A 20174-nucleotide genomic window follows, 5' to 3' on the forward strand; every position below is an offset into this window, starting at 1 on the left:
TCATATTTTTCTGCGACCCCTACATTTCCTCCTGTCTCTTCTCAGCACTTCAACATACTTTTAGACACCAAAGAGTGATTTCTTGTCTTACATATATTAATGTAGAAAATATAATACTTTTAAAAATTATAGTTAACACACAATGTTGCCAAAAAATAAGATACTTTAATATTTCTTTTCCCATTAACACTTACAAGTTCTAACACACTATATAATTTTTATTATGACTTTTTTTTTCTGCTGTCATCACCACCACCACCACAATTAGGAATTTTGATGTTATTTTTCACTGATAAATTTAAGAACTTGATATGATATTCAGAATATAGTAGATATGAAGTAAATTTTTTTTAAAGATTTTATTTATTTATTTGAGAGAGAGGCAGTGAGAGAGAGCATGAGCGAGGAGAAGGTCAGAGGGAGAAGCAGATTCCCCGTGATGCTGGGAGCCCGATGTGGGACTCAATCCTGGGACTCCAGGATCATGATCTGAGCCGAAAGCAATCGTCCAACCAACTGAGCCACCCAGGTGTCCCGAAGTGAATTTTTTTTTTAAAGATTTTATTTATTTATTTGACAGAGAGAGATCACAAGTAGGCAGAGAGGCAGGAAGAGAGAGGGGAAAGCAGAGAGCCTGATGGGGGGCTCGATCCCAGGACCCTGAGACCATGGCCTGAGCCGAAGGCAGAGGCTTAACCCGCTGAGCCACCGAGACGCCTTGAAGTGAAATTATTTGATGGGTGAATAAGTTGGCACCATATATGAGGGAATTTGCTTGAGTTAGTGAATTAGTGTCTGCTGGGCCTTGTTCACCAGTGATACCAAATTATCCTTGCATCTGCCTTCCATTTTTAGAATCTGTGCAATCTGATTAGTAAGCCTGTGGCTGAGAATGAACTTTCTGACATAGTATTTTCCAGGGCTGTCTCCTGTGGAACTTCCTACAGATAATCGCAAGTGGAGAAATATTTTGAAAGATTTTCACAACACTTGTAGTGCTGACTTTCCTTTTGAACAAACAAAATGGAATGCTTTTCAACTTGAGGCTCAAGCATCCAGATGATATGCTGAGTACAGAGATTGCTTATGCCAAGTCTGCTTTTAATCTTGAGTACATTTGTGCTACGAGATTAGTTACTTTAGGGCATTACTTGCTTCTATTTTTAAGGCAGTTTGTATTTCAGATACAGTTTCTGACAGAGATCTCCCCCATCAGTTTTTACCCCATCATCATGCTCCTTAGTGTGAAAGGTAGAGTATTCTCTGTAGGTTGAAGTCTACAAACAGTACTTTACTTCCTGTTCAAGCATTACATTGCAACTTAATTTGTGAAGAACTGCAGCTGGCACTGTGACAAATTAGAAAATGTGTTAATTTGGAAAGTCTATGTGTCTCATCACCCCAGGGGAGTGGAATCCCAGGTTATTCTCTACATATAAGCTGGAGTCAAAATATCATTCATATCACTAATGAAAACTTTCATTTTTTCTTTAATTATATTAATAGGTAGAGTTAGATAATATAGCTGAAGTTTTAAAATGTTTTAGTGCTTTAGTTCATGGTTATAGCTGGCAGAACTTAATTTTAAATACTACATTATTCAGATATTCTTTGGGAAAAAGTAGGAAATTGTGAGTGTTTTCATATGTATCAGTGTTTTACTTACTTGTCTCGAAGTATGATTTTTGTTCCGAAGTACTTAGCTATGTGGACCCAGAAAAAGCAAGATCTGTTTCTAACGTATTCTCATGGATAGTCACTTGTGGAGAAAATTCATTTGTATTTTTTCGATTTAAAAAGACATTTTTTTCTTAAATCTTTTAAGACATTTTCACCTATAACCAATCTCCTACAGCAATTATCTTGCCTCACTCTCTGTATAAGTGCTCTGTAATTCTTCAAATGCTAAGAGGCTTTTTGGAAATGAATGTCACTATATTTAAGCCATCGTGTATATGCCAAAAATTAAACCATCTTCTCAATTGACTATAATTCTTTATTTTATATAAGAGATACTGATATTTCTTATTTAAAATGCCATTTAAATTCTTCAGTGTTATTTCTTTGCACTGAAAGCTGGGATCACTGTAAGTCTCATCTCTTTCGTTTTCCTTTACTTATGGATTATGTCTTCCTCTACCTTGTGTCCAATGTCTGAAAGTTTTTGTTTTCATATACTTTGTATTGTTTTCTAGTTGTTTAAGGGAGGAGATATCTCTCATCCCTGAAAGTCTATTTGTCCTGGAAGTGGAAATTCAATTCCATGTTTTTGGATCATTTTCATAAAAAATTATTAAAGAGAAAAGAGATTTCAATACTTTAATGGTTAAATTTCAGCTGTCTGGGAAAATTCACTTATGTTGACCAACTCCTCTATACATGATATAAAAGTATAATAATATTCATTATATTGTACCTACTATATGCCAGGTATTATGCCAAGGATTTTTGTTAATTCAGTTGATCTTTCCTCTAGCATTATGAAGTAGGTATTTCATTACTACTTTTCACTTATGGGAGAACGGAGACACAGACAATCTAAATAGTTTTCCAGAATATTTACACTTATTAAATGAAAAGGTGATTTCAAAATCAGAAATTCTCTATTCAGATACTGCATTATTGACTAATACACTATGTCGCACTTCCTGAAGAACTGTGTAACAATATAATCTATACGTTAGCAGAAATATAGAACAGCTTTAGCTTATTGGCCAATTTCATCTCTGAAAATTCATGTTTTTATTAACATGAAATTATAAAACAAGATGACATATTTTAGTTTTTGAGTAGAGTATAAAAAATAATTATAAGCATGCACACAGCTTCTTTAGACAAAAATATATGGGAAAGAACAAATCCTGTTTCCTTGATAGAGTAGAAATTTATTATTATCTTTTGGCTTTTAAGTGATGATTAGTTGTATTAATAGGCAGTGTGATCATTATTAAATGAAGAAATTTATTTACATGTTTTAGTTAGGTACATTTAATATGCTATAGGAATACATGTGAAACTTCACATACATCATTGAAGTAATTTTGTAATAGTTTTTTAAAATTTTTTTCATAAACATATAATGTATTATTAGCCTCAGGGGTACAGGTCTGAGAATTGCCAGGTTTACACACTTCACAGCACTCACCAGAGCACATTCCCTCCCCCAATGTCCATAACCCCACCACCCTCTCCTGACCCGCTCCCCCAGCAACCATCAGATTGTTTTGTGAGATTAAGAGTCTCTCATGGTTTGTCTCCCTCCCAATCCCATCTTGTTTCATTTATTCTTTTCCTACCCCCCCCAAACCCCCCACATTGCATCTCCACTTTCTCATATCAGGGAGGTCATATGACAGTTGTCTTTCTCTGATTAACATATTTTGCTAAGCATAGTACCCTCTATTAGTTCCATCCAAACTGTCACAGATGGCAAGATTTCGTTTCTTTTGATGGCTGCATAGTATTCCATTGTATATATATACCATATCTTCTTTATCCATTCATCTGTTGATGGACATCTAGGTTCTTTCCATAGTTTGGCTATTGTGGAAAATGCTGCCATAAACATTCGGGTGCACGTGCCCCTTCGGATCACTACGTTTGTATCTTTAGGGTAAATACCCAGTAATGCAATTGCTGGGTCATAGGGTAGCTCTATTTTCAACTTTTTGAGGAACCTGCATACTGTTTTCCAGAGTGGCTGCACCAGCTTGCATTTCCACCAACAGTGTAGGTTTCCCCTTTCTCCGCATCCTCGCCAGCATCTCTCATTTCCTGACTTGTTAATTTTAGCCATTCTGACTGCCATGAGGTGGTATCTCATTGTGGTTTTGATTTGTATTTCCCTGATGCCGAGTGATGTGGAGCATTTTTTCATGTGTCTGTTGGCCATCTGGATGTCTTCTTTGCAGAAATGTCTGTTCATGTCCTTTGCCCGTTTCTTGATTGGATTATTTGTTCTTTGGGTGTTGATTTTGCTACGCTCTTTTTTTTTTTTTTTTTTTTTTTAAAGATTTTATTTATTTATTTGACAGAGAGAAATTACAAGTACACTGAGAGGCAGGCAGAGAGAGAGAGAAGGAAGCAGGCTCCCTGCTGAGCAGAGAGCCCGATGTGGGACTCGATCCCAGGACCCTGAGATCATGACCTGAGCCGAAGGCAGCGGCTTAACCCACTGAGCCACCCAGGCGCCCCTTTGCTACGCTCTTTATAGATTTTGGATACTAGCCCTTTTTCTGATATGTCGTTTGTAAAGATCTTCTCCCATTCTGTCAATTGTCTTTTGGATTTGTTAACTGTTTCTTTTGCTGTGCAAAACCTTTTGATCTTGATGAAATCCCAATAGTTCATTTTTGCCCTTCCTTCCCTTGCCTTTGGCAATGTTCCTAGGAAGAAGTTGCTGCGGCTGAGGTCAAAGAGGTTGCTGCCTGTGTTCTCCTCAAAAATTTGGATGGATTCCTGTCTCACATTGAGGTCCTTCATCCATTTTGAGTCTATTTTTGTGTGTGGTGTAAGGAAATGGTCCAGTTTCATTTTTCTGCATGTGTCTGTCCAATTTTCCCAACACCATTTGTTGAAGAGGCTGTCTTTTTTCCATTGGACATTCTTTCCTGCTTTGTCAAAGATTAGTTGACCATAGAGTTGAGGGTCTATTTTTGGGCTCTCTATTCTGTTCCATTGATCTCTGTATCTGTTTTTGTACCAATACCATACTGTCTTGATGATGACAGCTTTGTAATAGAGCTTGAAGTCCAGAATTCTGATGCCACCAACTTTGGCTTTCTTTTTCAACATTCTTTTGACTATTTGAGGTCTTTTCTGGTTCCATATAAATTTTAGGATTATTTATTCAATTTCTTTGGGAAAAAAAAGGATGGGATTTTGATAGGGATTACATTAAATGTGTAGATTGCTTTAGGTAACAAAGACGTTTTCACAATATTTGTTCTTCCGATCCAGGAGCATGGAACATTTTTCCATTTCTTTGTGTCTTCCTCAATTTCTTTCATGAGTACTTTATAGGTTTCTGAGTATAGATTCTTTGCCTTTTTGGTTATATTTATTCCTAGGTATCTTATGGTTTGGGGTTCTCTTTCTTCTGTCCTGAAGTTGGTGTAAAGAAATGCAACTGATTTCTGTGCATTGATTTTATTTCCTGACACTTTACTGAATTCCTGTACAAGTTCTAGCAGTTTTGGAATGGAGTCTTTTGGGTTTTCCACATAGAGTATCATATCATCAGCAAAGAGTGATAATTTGACTTCTTCTTTGCTGATTTGGATGCCTTTAACTTCTTTTTGTTGTCTGATTGCTGAGGCTAGGACTTCTAGTACTGTGTTGAATAGCAGTGGTGATAATAGACATCCCTGCCATGTTCCTGACCTTAGCAGAAAAGCTTTCAGTTTTTCTCCATTGAGAATGATATTTGCAGTGGGTTTTTCATAGATGGTTTAAGGATGTTGAGGTATGTGCCCTCTATCCCTACACTTTGAAGAGTTTTGATCAGGAAGGGATGCTGTACTTTGTCAAATACCTTTTCAGCATCTATTGAGAGTATCATATGGTTCCTGTTCTTTCTTTGATTAATGTATTGTATCACATTGATTGATTTGCAGATGTTGAACCAACCTTGCAGCCCTGAAATAAATTCCACTTGGTCATGGTGAATAATCCTTTTAATGTACTGTTGGATCCTACTGGCTAGTGTTTTGGTGAGAATTTTTGCATCTGTGTTCATCAAGGATACTGGACTGCAATTCTCTTTTTTAATGGGATCCTTGTCTGGTTTTGGGATCAAGGTGATGCTGACCTCATAAAATGAGTTTGGAAGTTTTCCTTCCATTTCTTTTTTGAGCAGTTTCAGGAGAATAAGAATTAATTCTTCTTTAAATGTGTGGTAGAATTCCCCTGGGAAGCTGTCTAGCCCTGGGCTTTTGTTTGTTTGGAGATTTTTGATGACTGTTTCAATCTCCTTACTGGTTATGGGTCTGTTCAGGTTTTCTATTTCTTCCTGGTTCAGTTGTGGCAGTTTATATGTCTCTAGGAATTCATCCATTTCTTCCAGATTGTCAAATTTGTTGGCGTAGAGTTGCTCATAGTATGTTCTTATAATTGTTTATATTTCTTTGGTGTTGGTTGTGATCTCTCCTCTTTCATGATTTTATTTATTTGGATGCTTTCTCTTTTATTTCTGATAAGTCTTGCAAGGGGTTTATCAATCTCATTAATTCTTTCAAAGAACCAGCTCCTAGTTTTGTTGATTTGTTCTTTTTTGGGGGGGGGGTGTTCCTATTTCATTGATTTCTGCTCTGATCTTTATGATTTCTCTTCTCCGCTGGGTTTAGGCTTTCTTTGTTGTTCTTTCTCCAGCTCCTTTAAGTGTAGGGTTAGGTGTTGTATTTAAGAAATACAGGTATTTGAGAAAGTGTAGGGTTAGGTGTTGTTTCTTTTTCTTTTTCTTTTTTTAAGATTTTATTCATCCAACTTGTGATTCATCCAGAAATCGCAAGTAGACAGGCAGGCAGAGAGAGGGGGAAGTAGGCTCCCCGCTGAGCAGAGAGCCTGATGCAGGGCTCGATCCCAGGACCCCGAGATCGTGACCTGAGCCGAAGGCAGAGGCTTTAACCCACTGAGCCACCCAGGCGCCCCAGGTGTTGTTTCTTGAGAACGGCTTATACCACTATATATTTTCCTCTCAGGACTGCCTTTGTTGTGTCCCACAGACTTTGAGCCATTGAGTTTTCATTATTATTTATTTCTATTAATTTTTTTCAATTCCTCTTTAATTTTCTGGTTGACCCATTCATCTTTAGAAGGATGCTGTTTAGTCTCCATGTATTTGGGTTCTTTCCAACTTTCCTCTTGTGCTTGAGTTCTAGTTTCAGAGCACTGTGGTCTGAAAATATGCAGGGAATGATCTCTATCTTTTGATACCGGTTGAGACCTGATTTATAACCCAGGATGTGATCTATTCTGGATAGTGTTCCATGTGCACTAGAGAAGAATGTGTATTCTGTTGCTTTGGTATGGAATGTTCTGAATATAACTGTGATGTCCATCTGGTCCAGTGTGTCATTTAAGGACTTTATTTCCTTGTTGATCTTTTGCTTGGATGATCTATCCATTTCAGTAAGGGGAGTGTTAAAGTTGCCTACTATTATTGTATTATTGTCAATGTGTTTTTTTGATTTTGTTATTAATTGGTTTGTAAAGTTGGCTTCTCCCATGTTAGGGGTATAGATATTTAAAATTGTTAGATATTCTTGTTGGACAGACCCTTTTAGTATGATGATGTAGTGTCCTTCTTCATCTCTCATTATAGTCTTTGCCTAAAAATCTTATTGATCTGATAGAAGGATTGCCACCCCAGCTTTCTTCTGATGTCCGTTAGCATGGTAAATTGTTTTCCACCCCCTTACTTTAAATCTGGAGGTGTCTTCGGTTCTAAAATGAGTTTCTTGTAGGCAGCATATTGATGGGTTTTGTTTTTTTATCCATTCTGATAACCTGTGTCTTTTGATTGGAGCATTTAGCCCATTTACATTCAGGGTAACTATTGAGAGATATGAATTTAGTGTCATTGTATTTCCTGTAAGGTGACTGTTACTGTATATTGTCTCTGTTCCTTTCTGGTCTACTACTTTCAGGGTCTCTCTTTGCTTAGAGGGCCCCTTTCAATGTTTCCCATAGAGCTGGTTTGGTGTTTGGTAATTCTTTCAGGTTTTTTTGTCTTGGAAGATTTTTATCTCTCCTTCTATTTTCAGTGATAGCTTAGCTGGATATAGTATTCTTGGCTGCATGTTTTTCTCATTTAGTGCTCTGAATGTATCATGCCAGTTCTTTCTGGCCTGCCAGGTCTTTGTGGATAAGTCTGCTGCCCATGTAATATTTTATCTGTTGTATGTTACAGACTTCTTTCCCCGGACTGCTTTCAGGATTTTCTCTCTGTTGCTAAGACTTGTAAATTTTACTATTAGGTGATGGGCTGTGGACCTATTCTTATTGATTTTGAGGGGGGTTCTTTGCACCTCCTGGATATTTGTTCCCTTTGCCATATTAGGGATATTCTCTACAATAATTCCCTCCAATATAGCTTCTGCTCCCCTCTCTCTTTCTTTTTCTGAATCCCAATTATTCTAATGTTGTTTCTTTAGTCTTATGGTATCACTTATCTCTCGAATTCTACCCTCGTGGTCCAGTATTTTTTTGTCTCTCTTTTGCTCAGCTTCCTTATTCTCTGTAATTTGGTCTTCTATATCACTAATTCTTTCTTCTGCCCTATTTATCCTAGCAGTAAGAGCCTCCATATTTTATTCTACCTCATTAGTAGCTTTTTTATTTCAACTTGGTTAGATTTTAGTTCTTTTATTTCTCCAGGAAGGGCTTTTATTTCTCCAGAGAGCAGTTCTCTAATATCTTCCGTGCCTTTTTCAAGCCCGGCTACAACCTTGAGAATTGTCATTCTGAACTCTAGATCTGACATATTACTAATGTCCGTATTGATTAGGTCCCTAGCCTTTGGTAGTGCCTCTTGTTCTTTTTTATTGTGGTGTGTTTTCTGCCTTGTCATTCTTCCAGATATATATGAAGGAGCAAATAAAATACTACAGGGGTGGCAAGGACCCCAGGAAGATGTGCTTTAACTAAATGTGCTTTAACTAAACTAAATATGCTTTAACTAAGAAGAGACCCCAAATCGTCGGTGGGGGAGAAATCAGATAAAAAGAAGTTCAGAAAAATAATTTTTAAAAGAAAACAAATAAAGAAAAATTAAATATATATATACACACACACACACACAGACACTCACACACGTACACACATATTAGACTTGTGACTACAACAGGGTCACCCACTTAATTTTGGGAGTATTTTGGTCTCTTAGAGGAAACTACCTCCTAAAATTTTAAGGAATGCAAAACATATATAAGGGTAAATACAATGAAGGGATAGAATATGAGTATAAAGATGAAAAAAATTTTTCAAAAAAATTTCTAAAAAAGGAGTTGATAAAGTGAGTTGGCTGGGAGAATAAAGAAAAAGAACGTGGAGAGAATTTCCTTGGGTTGGAGACTAGAAGAAGCCTGAAGCTAGATTTAGGGTATATTTTGATTTATTAGAAGATTCTGTACCCCAAATTTTTTAGAAGAAAAACCCTATGTTTATACAAAAAAATAAAGTTAGATACAATGACAGACAAAATATGACTATAATAATGAAGTCTCAAAAAAGATTATCATTTTTTAAAGGTATTGTTAAGATAAACTAGTTAAAAAATGTTAAAAGTAAGGTAAAAGTTTAAAAAAAATTTTTTAGAGGAAAAAAATAAAATAAAAAAAATTAATTAACTGCAAGACTAAATAATCATGGGGAGAAAGCCATGAATTCCATGGTTTGCTTTCTCCTCCTCTGGAATTCCTCTGTTTGCCTTGGTAAGTGAAGTTGGTCTTGGCTGGATTTCTTGTTGATCTTCTGGGGGAGCGGCCTGTTGCCGTGATTGTCAAGTGTCTTCGCCTGAGGCGGAATTGCACCGACCTTACCAGCGGCTGGGCTAAGTAATCGGATCAGGTTCGCTTTAGGGAGCTTTTGTTCCCTCAATGCTTTCCGTAGAGTTCCAGAAGAGGGGAATGAAAATGGCGGCTTCCCAATCTCCGACCTGGAGGAACCGAGAGTTCAGGGTCTCACTCCTCAGTTCGCCCTCAGGGAAAAGCGTTCAATCACTCCCATCTCCCTGGCCTCCCGCCACGCTCCGAGCTCACCCAGCCTGTGACCAAGCGTCTCTGTCTCTGACACACAGCTCTCCCTGGAGTTTCCGAACTCCACAGATCCCTGAGCTCTTCCAGGGTGTGTCTCCCTGGATCTTGTGGGGTTCCCACTCACAGAGCAGTTAGCTGTGCCACGGATTTCGGTGCAAGGTAACCCCGAGTTGAAAGCTCACTCCTTGGCTCTGTCTCTGTAGCCGGCTTCCCTGCTCTAATACCTGTGAGCTCTGTGACACTCAGACACACCTGATCCTTCTGTGAGTTGCGGGACCTGGGCCACACTGACCTCATGTGAGCTTCACCCCGGTTTAGCCTCTGGAGCGATGTCCCTCCATGGAGCAGACTTTTTTAAAAGTCCTGATTTTGTGCTCAGTTGCTCGGCTGCTTTCTGGGAGCTGGCCCTTCCTCCCCGCGGTCTATCTTCCCGTTGCTTTGGATTCACTTCGCCGGTCCTACCTTCCAGAAAGTGGTTGATTTTCTGTTTCTAGAATTGTTGCTCTTCTCTTCGATCTCCTGTTGGGTTTGTAGGTGTTTGGAATGATTTGATAAGCTATCTAGCTGATCTCCTGCTACCTGATGTCGTCTCAGTCTGCTCCTCCAGCTGTAATAGTTTTTTAAAATCATTTATGTAATAGCATATTTAAAAGTCATCATTGTTGGTTGTTAACTTTACTAGGTCTTCTAGAAGAAGCTTTGATTTCAGCATACATGATTTATAATATAGTGATCCAAATCTTTTCATGATTTCCAAATCTTATTTTACAAATGCCATGAAACATGACCACAGATATTGGGAAAGAACATATATTGAGTTTCAAACTTTCTTTTATTTTGATTTTTCAGATTGCATTCTCACAACACAATACAATCATGGATCTTGTGCAGTTTTTTGTCACCTTCTTCAGGTAATTTGCTTTTACTGACTTTGAATTTATTAAACCTATATTCTGATGATGTTCTGTCAATCTGTAAGGAAACTTGTCACATCTCTAACCCTAAAATATAATAATGTGTCTTGAATGGTTTTATATGCTTAAATATATACCACAGAGTTGAAATATACTTGTCAAGTATACTTGAAATATACTTGTCAAGATTATTTTGCTATTGTACTATTTAATTGCTAATGGAGTCAGTAGAAAGAAGATAATAACTTTATATTCCTGTTGCATAGGTAATTAAGGCCTGCTTTATTTAATGAAATTAGCAATATATCCACTATATTGATTAGGTATAGCATTAAATCAATTCAGTTGTTTTTTAGGAAATTATCACATTTAGCACACTGTACTCAAAATCTGTAGGGAATGTATTTATTGTCCTCAGTGAACTTCTCATCTGGAAATGCTAAATATGACTTTGAGTAGATCATCATTCCCTACAACATTATTATCTGAGGTATTAACAGTAAGTTAATATGAAAGTTTCTGTAATTAACAACTCTGGAAAATAGGGCTCTTTAGTTTGCTTATAACTAACATTACTTCTACTACTAATGTTATAAGTTTTTTTTTCCCCCTTCGAGTTTTTAATATGCTAATCTGCAATGTATCTTTCTAAAAGAGAGGGTAGAGTTTGTAGCGTTTCTCAAAACATGAAAACTCTTTCAGGGGACATCTATTATTTCCATGGGATGTAAATAAAGAAACATTGAATTGGGAGAGGCAGTGAGTCAGTGATAGGATATCTTGTTATGGCATCTTAGATCATCTGGATAGGAAGAGAGGTTATTTTTGTTATTATGATTATTGTATGTGCAGGTTGTGCTGGCCCACTGGGTGCCTTCATGCAAATTAGAAAATTTGTGTCCTCCTTTTGGCAGACATAGCCCTATATCATGGCACACAGCTTTACAGAGTGCAGTATGAATTTTGGCCTCCATTCACCAAGTTGGCTGGCTTCGTTTATACTAAGTGAAGAAACCCGTACAGCCCAATCCTTGACATAGATGATATGCCAAGCACTTTCTTAAACACCAGTGTAACCATTGTTGGTTATCTTACCCAGATATCCATACAATACTTAAATTTCTAATACCTTCCTCACAGGGGTCAGCAAACATTTTCTTTAAAGGGCCAAATATTTCAGGATTTGTGGGCTCTACCATCTCTGTTGCATGTATGCAAACCTGCTGCTATAGTATTAGAGCAGATAGAGCCAATAAGGAAACAAATGGGAGTGGCTCTATTCCAATAAACCTTTATTACAAAAACAGCTGGTGGGCTGAGTTCTGCCTGTAGACATAATTTGCCCAACCCCTCATCTAGCTTATGCCCGAATGCCTTTAATGGCGAAATCGCGCCATCTCCTGAGATAGCATTTTCTATCTTCAGATAACTAATTGTTCTTTATAATTGAGATGAAATCTGTCTCCCCATAACACCACTTCTCATTCATCCATATGGTCCAACACAGAGCAGGTCTCATCTCTCATCTCCATTTATAGCCCTTCAGTTTTCTAAACTCCTTTTTCCAATTTACATATTCCCTGTCTCTTTATCCTCTTCTGTTGTTGAAGCCTTGTCACTTTGGTCACTTTGCTCTGAAAACAGTCCTGTTTGTCTCTGTCCCCTTTAAAAGTGTGATTTCCAGAATTTAATGCTATAAACACATTTATCACTAATGTGTGCATACTTTAAATTTGTCCCTTAAAAATGAAAAGAGGAAACATCTTAAATATACCTAATGTTTTATGACTTTGTTCTTCTGAGTATAAATGGATTTTAGGGCTATTTATCAGGGACTAGTATGTTTTTGGAAAGTATTAGCAGTTATAATCAGACAACCATTATTAAAGCATCAAAATAAAACTGGTTTTTGATGCAGAAAAGTGTGGATGGAAATATACTGAAAAGTTCAACTTTGTATAAAAATTCACAAAGTTGAATATATATGTAAATTATTAAATGTTTAGGGTTTTATTTTAAGCTTTTGAATTTGTATGCATATTTAAGTTCAATAGCTTTTTTTATTAAGTAAAAGCTAGTGTTAATGTGTACCATGTCTTAGAGATGATCCTATTTATTATGTTGTCATCATGGACAAAGTGAAATAAAATATTCTACCTGTTGTGTGAGATAAAATATATTTGATGTGCTTTTTTGTCATTTAAATTTCTTTCAGTAGTGAGATGGAAATTAGTTTTAAAATTATCTCATTGTTAAGAAAAAACATGGATAGAATATTTTAAAGTTTTTTTTTTCCTATTTTTTTAAATAAAGCTACTGCTAAGTCTTAAAAGACCGTTTTAAACAAGTCAGCATTTATGGACATCCTTCAATCAGACCCCTGTTACTGCTGCGGCTGTTTTTGAGTTACTGATGTAGCAAAGGTGAATGTCAGCTTCTCAGTTTAGCCATGATTCATGGAGGCCGGTTCACAAACTGCCAGTTTTGACCTCTCTATTAGGCATAGTTCAGGGGTAACAGGATTGAGCAAGTACAGGGAGATCACTTATAGGCATAGCCTGGCTCTGATCTTAGCTTCTCTACAATCATAAGTAGCTCATAGTTAGGTGAAAATCTCAGTTCTTTCGTATATAGAACTAAAGGATTTTCTTATTGTGAGAGTCTGTAGTATAACATAGTAAATGATTAGAAAACTGGAAGGGAATTATTTTAAAAATAAATTGGGTGTTACACGCAAACAATGAATAATGGCACACTACATCCAAAACTAAGAATGCACTGTATGCACTAAGAATGCGCTTAACCTAACATAATAAAAAATAAAAATAAATGTTTTTGTCTGGTATGTAAGGTGGAAAGGTAAGTCTGTGTGAATCTGAAATGTTAAGCCTGGCAAATTAAATGCAAATAGAGTAGGTACCACTGCCCTTGCACCTTTTAGAATTTTAAGGTGGTACATACTTGCACTAAGCCCCTGGGATGACAGTGCTTTTAATTTACCATCTTAACCAGGTGGAGGGTAGTTTTAGAGGTTGCCATTTGGTCTTTCTCACTGTGATAGATCTTACCCACAGGCCAGGGACACAATGTAGAGGTTACTCTAACCACCTTCTCCATGAATTCTTATTATACACTTAAGAACTGGGGAAATTATCACTGCTTGGTCCATAGTGAGCCAGACTTTAGCAAAAATTTGTTACATGACTCCTGAAGACACCCCAAATCTAACAAGGGGCCATTTTTGACATTTAATCCCTGAGTATCTGTGTCATCTCTCTCCCAGTATCTGATATTAATTAAAGTATCTACTTATTTCTCTTGTACAGTATATATAACCGTTATATGCTTTTATCTATCTATCTATACACACACACACACACACACACACACACACACAAATATACAGCATTAGGGATAGGAATCACACAAAGGTCCCCTTGAGGATCACTTGACACACTTTTCAAGATGTTTCAAGATGTTCTTTCTTCTATGGACCCAGCTACCTGTTCAGTCAATGGGGCTCTGGATCTGGAAATTAGCTTATCTGGAAACTGGACAGAGGATCATGATTTTTCTATTGAGAGAACAGTTCTCAGCCTGTTGTTTCCTCATTCTTGCTTAAAACAAAAGTAAATGTTAAATAGCACCATTGTTGTCTGCCCACCTATTTGAGCTCTGAAGATGCCATGCATTATTAATCATCTCCACAGCTCTTTGTAGGCAAGTCCTCTTGTCTGCTCCAACAGTCTTATTGATCATTATGGTAATTGTGGGCCCTGGATTTTATCAGCTAAGCCCTGACACCTGCCATCTTTTACTTAGGGGTCCCTTTCTTAATGTCTACCCCTATTACTGCCTCTACTCTTGTCAGCTCTGGTCTGCAGAAGAACGCCACCACTGAACTTCTTAGTGAAGCTGATGCCCCTCTCATCAACATGATCCTTCTCTAGTGGCCTTGGTGAATGATGTGTCCCATGGGGCATAATCTGCTGGTAGTTCTTTTGGCCTTACATAGTATACCCATTCTAGCATATTCCCTCTGTTGGCTTCTTTATTCCTTTCTCTTCCATCTGCTTAGGCAACTTAGGCATTTCCATTACACTTTCAATTGACCATTGCTTTTTCCAGGCTTCTAAGAATCACTCCAGCAGCAAGTTTTCCCCATCCCCTCCTCAGGAGTCCTCAGTATGAAATGATATCTCCTGTGGTCTTGAGAATATGCGTGAAAATTCTTGAGTTCTTGTTTATCCAGCCTTACCTGTCATCCTTCTTGAAGAAACACCGCCAAAATCCAGTTCCTGTCATACTCCCCTGGTTCATGCCAGTACATTCTAGCTTATTGGTATAGCTCTTTCAAGTATATGTATCTTCCTTTTCTTATGAGGCCAAGATATGTATTATGCTGTCCTTAAACCCTAGTTATGGGGTGCTTGGGTGGCTCAGTTGGTTAAGCATTCATTTTGAGTTCTGCTCAGGTCATGATCTCAGGGCTGTGAAACCAGGCCTGCTTTGCTCTGTGCTCAGCATGGGGTTTGCTTGTCCCTCTTCCTCTGCTTTTCCCCCTACTTGTGCATGTTCTCGTTCTCTGTGTCTGTCTCTGTCTGTCTGTCTCTCTCTCTCTGTCAAATCTTAAAAAAATAGTTATCAGACTGGTAAGCAGGAGAGGAGGTGGTAACAGCTCATTAGGGACGAGTCTATTGTCTCTGCTACTAGGGAAGGGAATTGTAGAACCAACAGATTCATACTTAAAAGCACTTTTCTTGATATTCCATTCTAAATATTCCTATCCCATATTTCAAGGGCTAGTTTTTCCCAGCCATGGCCCTTGTGTGTGCATGAGATAACTGGTCTGGCTGAGCATTTGATAACCTTGGGCTCTGCAACTCTAACAATTAGATCATCGTCTGCTGCTGATCCATATTGGCTTTCCCAATGTCAAAGATAAGGACCTCAGTTAAAGCTATCCAAGGGACTCTCTAGCCTTTATATTTAGTTACTAATGTTTGTTAATGACCGTTAGTCTCCTGTTATCACACTGCAGGTATTAATACAACATAGCAGCAATCAGCCAACCTAGTCTCTCTTGAAGGTGATTTCCCCAGCTTTCCACTGGTGAAATCTTTAGCAGTTGCAGTGTTCTTCCATGGACTGTCTGTGCCCCACTCCCAATGCTGATGGTGTTCTTTTAGCCTGCCAAGGAATAAGTGAGCCATTTCCAAATCCCCTTTTTTAAACCTCATGACTACCCAGACCAAAGTCCTCAGAGAAGCAGACAACCAAGATGGCATTAAACATGCAATAAATGTATTAGGGGAAACTCCTGCAAAGGAAAGAGCAGGGAAGAAGTTTAAAGATCTTTTATATCACAGTGCTGATATCAGTGATTAGTAAGGCAGATTTTAATGACTAGAATAATAGATTCGTCTGTTGCTTGAAGGTTTGGCAGAACTGCCCTATAAAACCATGTGAGGGCAACCATCTCGGGTCCCCTTCCTCATTGGGAGCTTGGTACTATCACATAGCTATGGCTCAATAAACCTTGCTCTGCTGCCCACCAATCAGTCAATCAATCAACCCAGTCAATAAGACCATATGAATTTGGTAAGGCTTTTAAATATGCTTTTGTAGCTGGCCGGTTAGCTCAGTTGGTTAGAGTGTGGTGCTAATAAATTTGCTTTTGTATGATTTGATTTTTTTGAGTAAATTTTTCAGTTTCTCATGAAATTTCGTTAATATTTACATCTCAGGTTTTCTATTTTTTTTCTTGACATAAGTGATGATTTTCTTTAGGAAATTGCCCATCTTATCTTATTTTTATAATTTATTGCCATATATTTTCCAATATTAATATTCCAAAATTTCTCTTATATTAGAATTATGTCTCCTTTTTCATTGTGAATTTTGCCTCTTTTCCTATTCCTTTTTTTCTCGATAAGCCATGTAATAGTTTTGACAGTATTGGGAATACTTGTAAAAACTGGGTTTCATTCCATTGTTTTATTGTTTTCTAATTCATTGTTCTCTGCTTTTACTTTACCTTTTTTAAAATTTGCTTTATTATTTTTCAAATTTTAGATTTAAAATGTAATCAGGCTTATTAATTTCTAGCTATTTGGCTCTAATACATGCATTTAGGGCTACCAATTTTTTTAAAAAAATTCTGTTTCAGCTGAATTCGTGGAGTTTAATATATAGCATTTTATCATCCTGCAAGTCAAATAATTTTCTAATTCCTTTTATGATTTCCACTTGAATTATTTAGAAGTCTATTTTTGAATTTCTAAATGTGTAGGATTTCTTCTATGTGTCTTTTTATTGGCTTTTTCTTCAGTCAGTAAAAGATCTTTATGATATTTTGGTATTTTGTTGAGTTTTTTTCTGTTGTCAAATATAGGATCAACATTTGTAAATGTTGCACTTACTTGATAAGAGTAGAGTTTCTTAGATCATTGGATTCAGGATTTTATAGATGGCCCATTAGGTAAAACTTGTTAGTTTTTCCTGTATGTTCATGTTTCATGTTTTATCTACATATTATTAAGTGAGATTTATTACTGTGTCATTTATTACTTGTGCATTTGTCAACTTTGTTTTAATATTTTTCATTTTAATATTATGGCTTTAGGTGTAAACAAGTTAGAATTATTAAATTTTTCTTATGAATTTTTGCATTTTTCGTTCAACTTTTATATTATGATAAAACACACATAAAACTGGCCTTCTTAACCATTTCTAAGTGAATATTTCAGTGATATAAAATATTTTCATATTATTATGTAACTATCACCACTATCCATCTCCAGAATGTTTTATCTTACACAACTGAAACTCTATGCCATTAAATAATAATTTCCCGTCTCCTTTCCTCAGCCCCCTGACAATTACCACCAGCCTTCTGTCTTATAATTTTGAGTATTCTAGTACACTTTATAAAAAGTGTCACAGAGTGTTTTTACTTTTGTGACTGACTTATTTCTCTTAGCAAAATGTTCTCAGGATTCATCCCTATTGTAAAATGTATCAATTTCCCTCCTTTCCAAGGCTAAATAATATTCCACTATATGTAAATTCCACGCTTTCTTTGTCCATTTTTCTATGGATGGACATGAGTTATTTCTGTCTTTTAGCTGTTGTAAATAATGCTGCTATGAACATGAGTGTACAAATATGTATTCAAGACCTCACTTTCTGTTCCTTTCTGTAGGAACTCAGAAGTGGAATTGCTGAGTATATGGTGATTCTGTTTTTAATTTTTTGAGGAAACTTCATACTATTTTCCACAGTAGTTGTACTATTTTACATTTTCACCAAAAGTGCACAAGGATTCTAGTTTTTCCATATCCTCACTTACACTTGTAATTTTTTTTGTTTTTTGATAGTAGCCACCCTAATGAGTGTGAGGTAGTATTTTATAGTGGTTTTGATTTATTTTTCCCTAATGATTAGTGATGTTTAGCATCTTTTTATGTGCTTAATCATCAATTACCTATCTTCTTTGTAGAAATGTCTGTTCAAATCCTTTGCCCAGTTTTGAATCTGGTTCCTTGTTTTTTTGTTGTTGAGTGGTAGGAGCTCTTTATATATCCTAGATATTAATCCCTGATAATTGGTCAGTTATATGATTTTCAATTATTTTCCTCCACTAAATATCCTGCTTTAACTCTAATGATAGTGCCCTTGATGAATAGACGTTTTTAGTTTTTATGGAGCCCATTTTGTCTATGCCTGAGCCTTTGGTGTCATATCCAAGAAATCATTGCCAAACAAATGTCCTGAAGCTTGTGGCCTAAATTTTGTGCTAAGAGTTTTACATTTAAGCTATTGTGTTAGGTTGTTGATCCTTTTTGAGTTAATTTTTTGACATGGTATTAAGTAAGAGTCTATCTTTATTCTTTTGCATTTAGATATCCATTTTTCCCAGCACCATTTGTTGAAAAGCCTATCCCTTCTTTATTGAATGGTGTTGGCACCCTGTCACAAATCATTTGATCCAATATGTGAAGGTTTATTTCTGGGATTTTTATTCTATTCCATTGGTTCTATATGTCTATTTTTATGCCAGTACCAGACTGTTTTAATTATTATAGTTTTATAGTAAGTTTTGAAATCAGGAAGTATGAATCCTCCAACTTTGTCCTTTTATTAAGATTATATTATATTGGGGCACCCGAGTGGCTCAGTGGGTTAAAGCCTCTGCCTTTATGCTCAGGTCATGATCCCAGAGTCCTGGGATTGAGCCCCGCATCGGGCTCTCTGCTCACCGTGGAACCTGCTTCCCCCTGTCTCTCTCTGTCTGCCTCTCAGCCTACTTGTGATTTCTTTGTGTCAAATAAATAAATAAAATCTTTAAAAAAAGATTATATTATATTAACTTGCTATTTAGGTCCTTGAGGTTCCATATGAATTTTAGGATGAATTTTTCTATTTCTAAAAAACAAACAAACAAAAAAAAACAGAAAAAACAAAACCAAAAAAAAAAAAAACAGAAATATTGTTGGGATTTTGATAGGGATTGTGTTGTATGTGTAGATTGCTTTGGATAGTATCAACATCATTACAGTGTTGATGTTAACACCATTAGAGTATTAAGTCTTCAAATCCATGAACATGAGATGTCTTTCTATTTATTTGCCTTTTGTTTTGGGCAATATTTTGTACTTTTTATTGTACAGGTCTTTCAGTTCCTTTTTAAAGTGAATTCCCAAGTATTTAAACCTTTTTGATGCTACTGTTAATGGAGGTGTTTAGTTAATTTCTTTTTAGATTGTTTATTGTTAGTATGTAGAAATGGAACTTTTTTTTGTGTTAACTTTGTGTCCTGCTACTTTGCTGAATTTCTCTATTAATTCTAAGTTTTTTTGGTGTGTGGAATTTTTAGAGTTTTCTATATATATGTTCATTTCATTTGCAAACAGGTAACGTCTTCTTTTCCAAATTAGATGCCTTTTATTTCTTTTTCTTGTTAGTTGTTCTATGTAGGACTTCATTACCATGTTAAATAGAAGTGGCAAAAGCAAGCACCTTGTTTCTGATTTTATTTTATTTTTTTAAAGATTTTTAAAAATTTATCTGAGAGAGAGCCTGCACGCTTGCATGCATGCGCAAGTGGAGGCGGGGCAGAGGGAGAGAATCTGAAGCTGACTCCCTCGATCCCAGGATCCTGAGATCATGACCTGAGCTGAAATCAAGAGTCAGATGCTTACGCAACTGAGCCACCCAGGCGCCCCTCTTGTTTCTGATTTTAGAGGAAAAGCATTTAGTCTTTGACTATTGAGTATGATATAGAAGCTGCAGCAAATCATCCAGAAGATCTAGCTAAGATATTAACAAAGGTGGCTACACTAAACAACAGATTTTAATGAAGGTGAAACAGCCTTATTTGGAAGAAAGTGGCTTCTAGGACCTCCGTAGCTGGAAAGGAGGAGTCAATCATGACTCAATCAAAGACTCAAAGAAGGAGTCAATCAAAGACTCAAAAGAAAAGCTGAATGTCTTGTTAAGGCTA

At 36.6% G+C, this 20174-nt stretch overlaps 1 protein-coding gene across 1 annotated transcript in view; it reads left to right on the forward strand.

Annotated features, from left to right (window-relative positions):
* ATRNL1 (attractin like 1) overlaps nt 1-20174 on the forward strand; it is a 796208-nt gene that overhangs the window by 356494 nt on the left and 419540 nt on the right. The window contains exon 25 of the mRNA XM_032313798.1: nt 10605-10666. Coding sequence (XP_032169689.1) covers nt 10605-10666 — 62 coding nt within the window. The remainder of the gene's footprint in view (nt 1-10604; nt 10667-20174) is intronic.

Source organism: Mustela erminea, chromosome 14, assembly GCF_009829155.1.
Source record: "Mustela erminea isolate mMusErm1 chromosome 14, mMusErm1.Pri, whole genome shotgun sequence".
Taxonomy (NCBI): domain Eukaryota; kingdom Metazoa; phylum Chordata; class Mammalia; order Carnivora; family Mustelidae; genus Mustela; species Mustela erminea.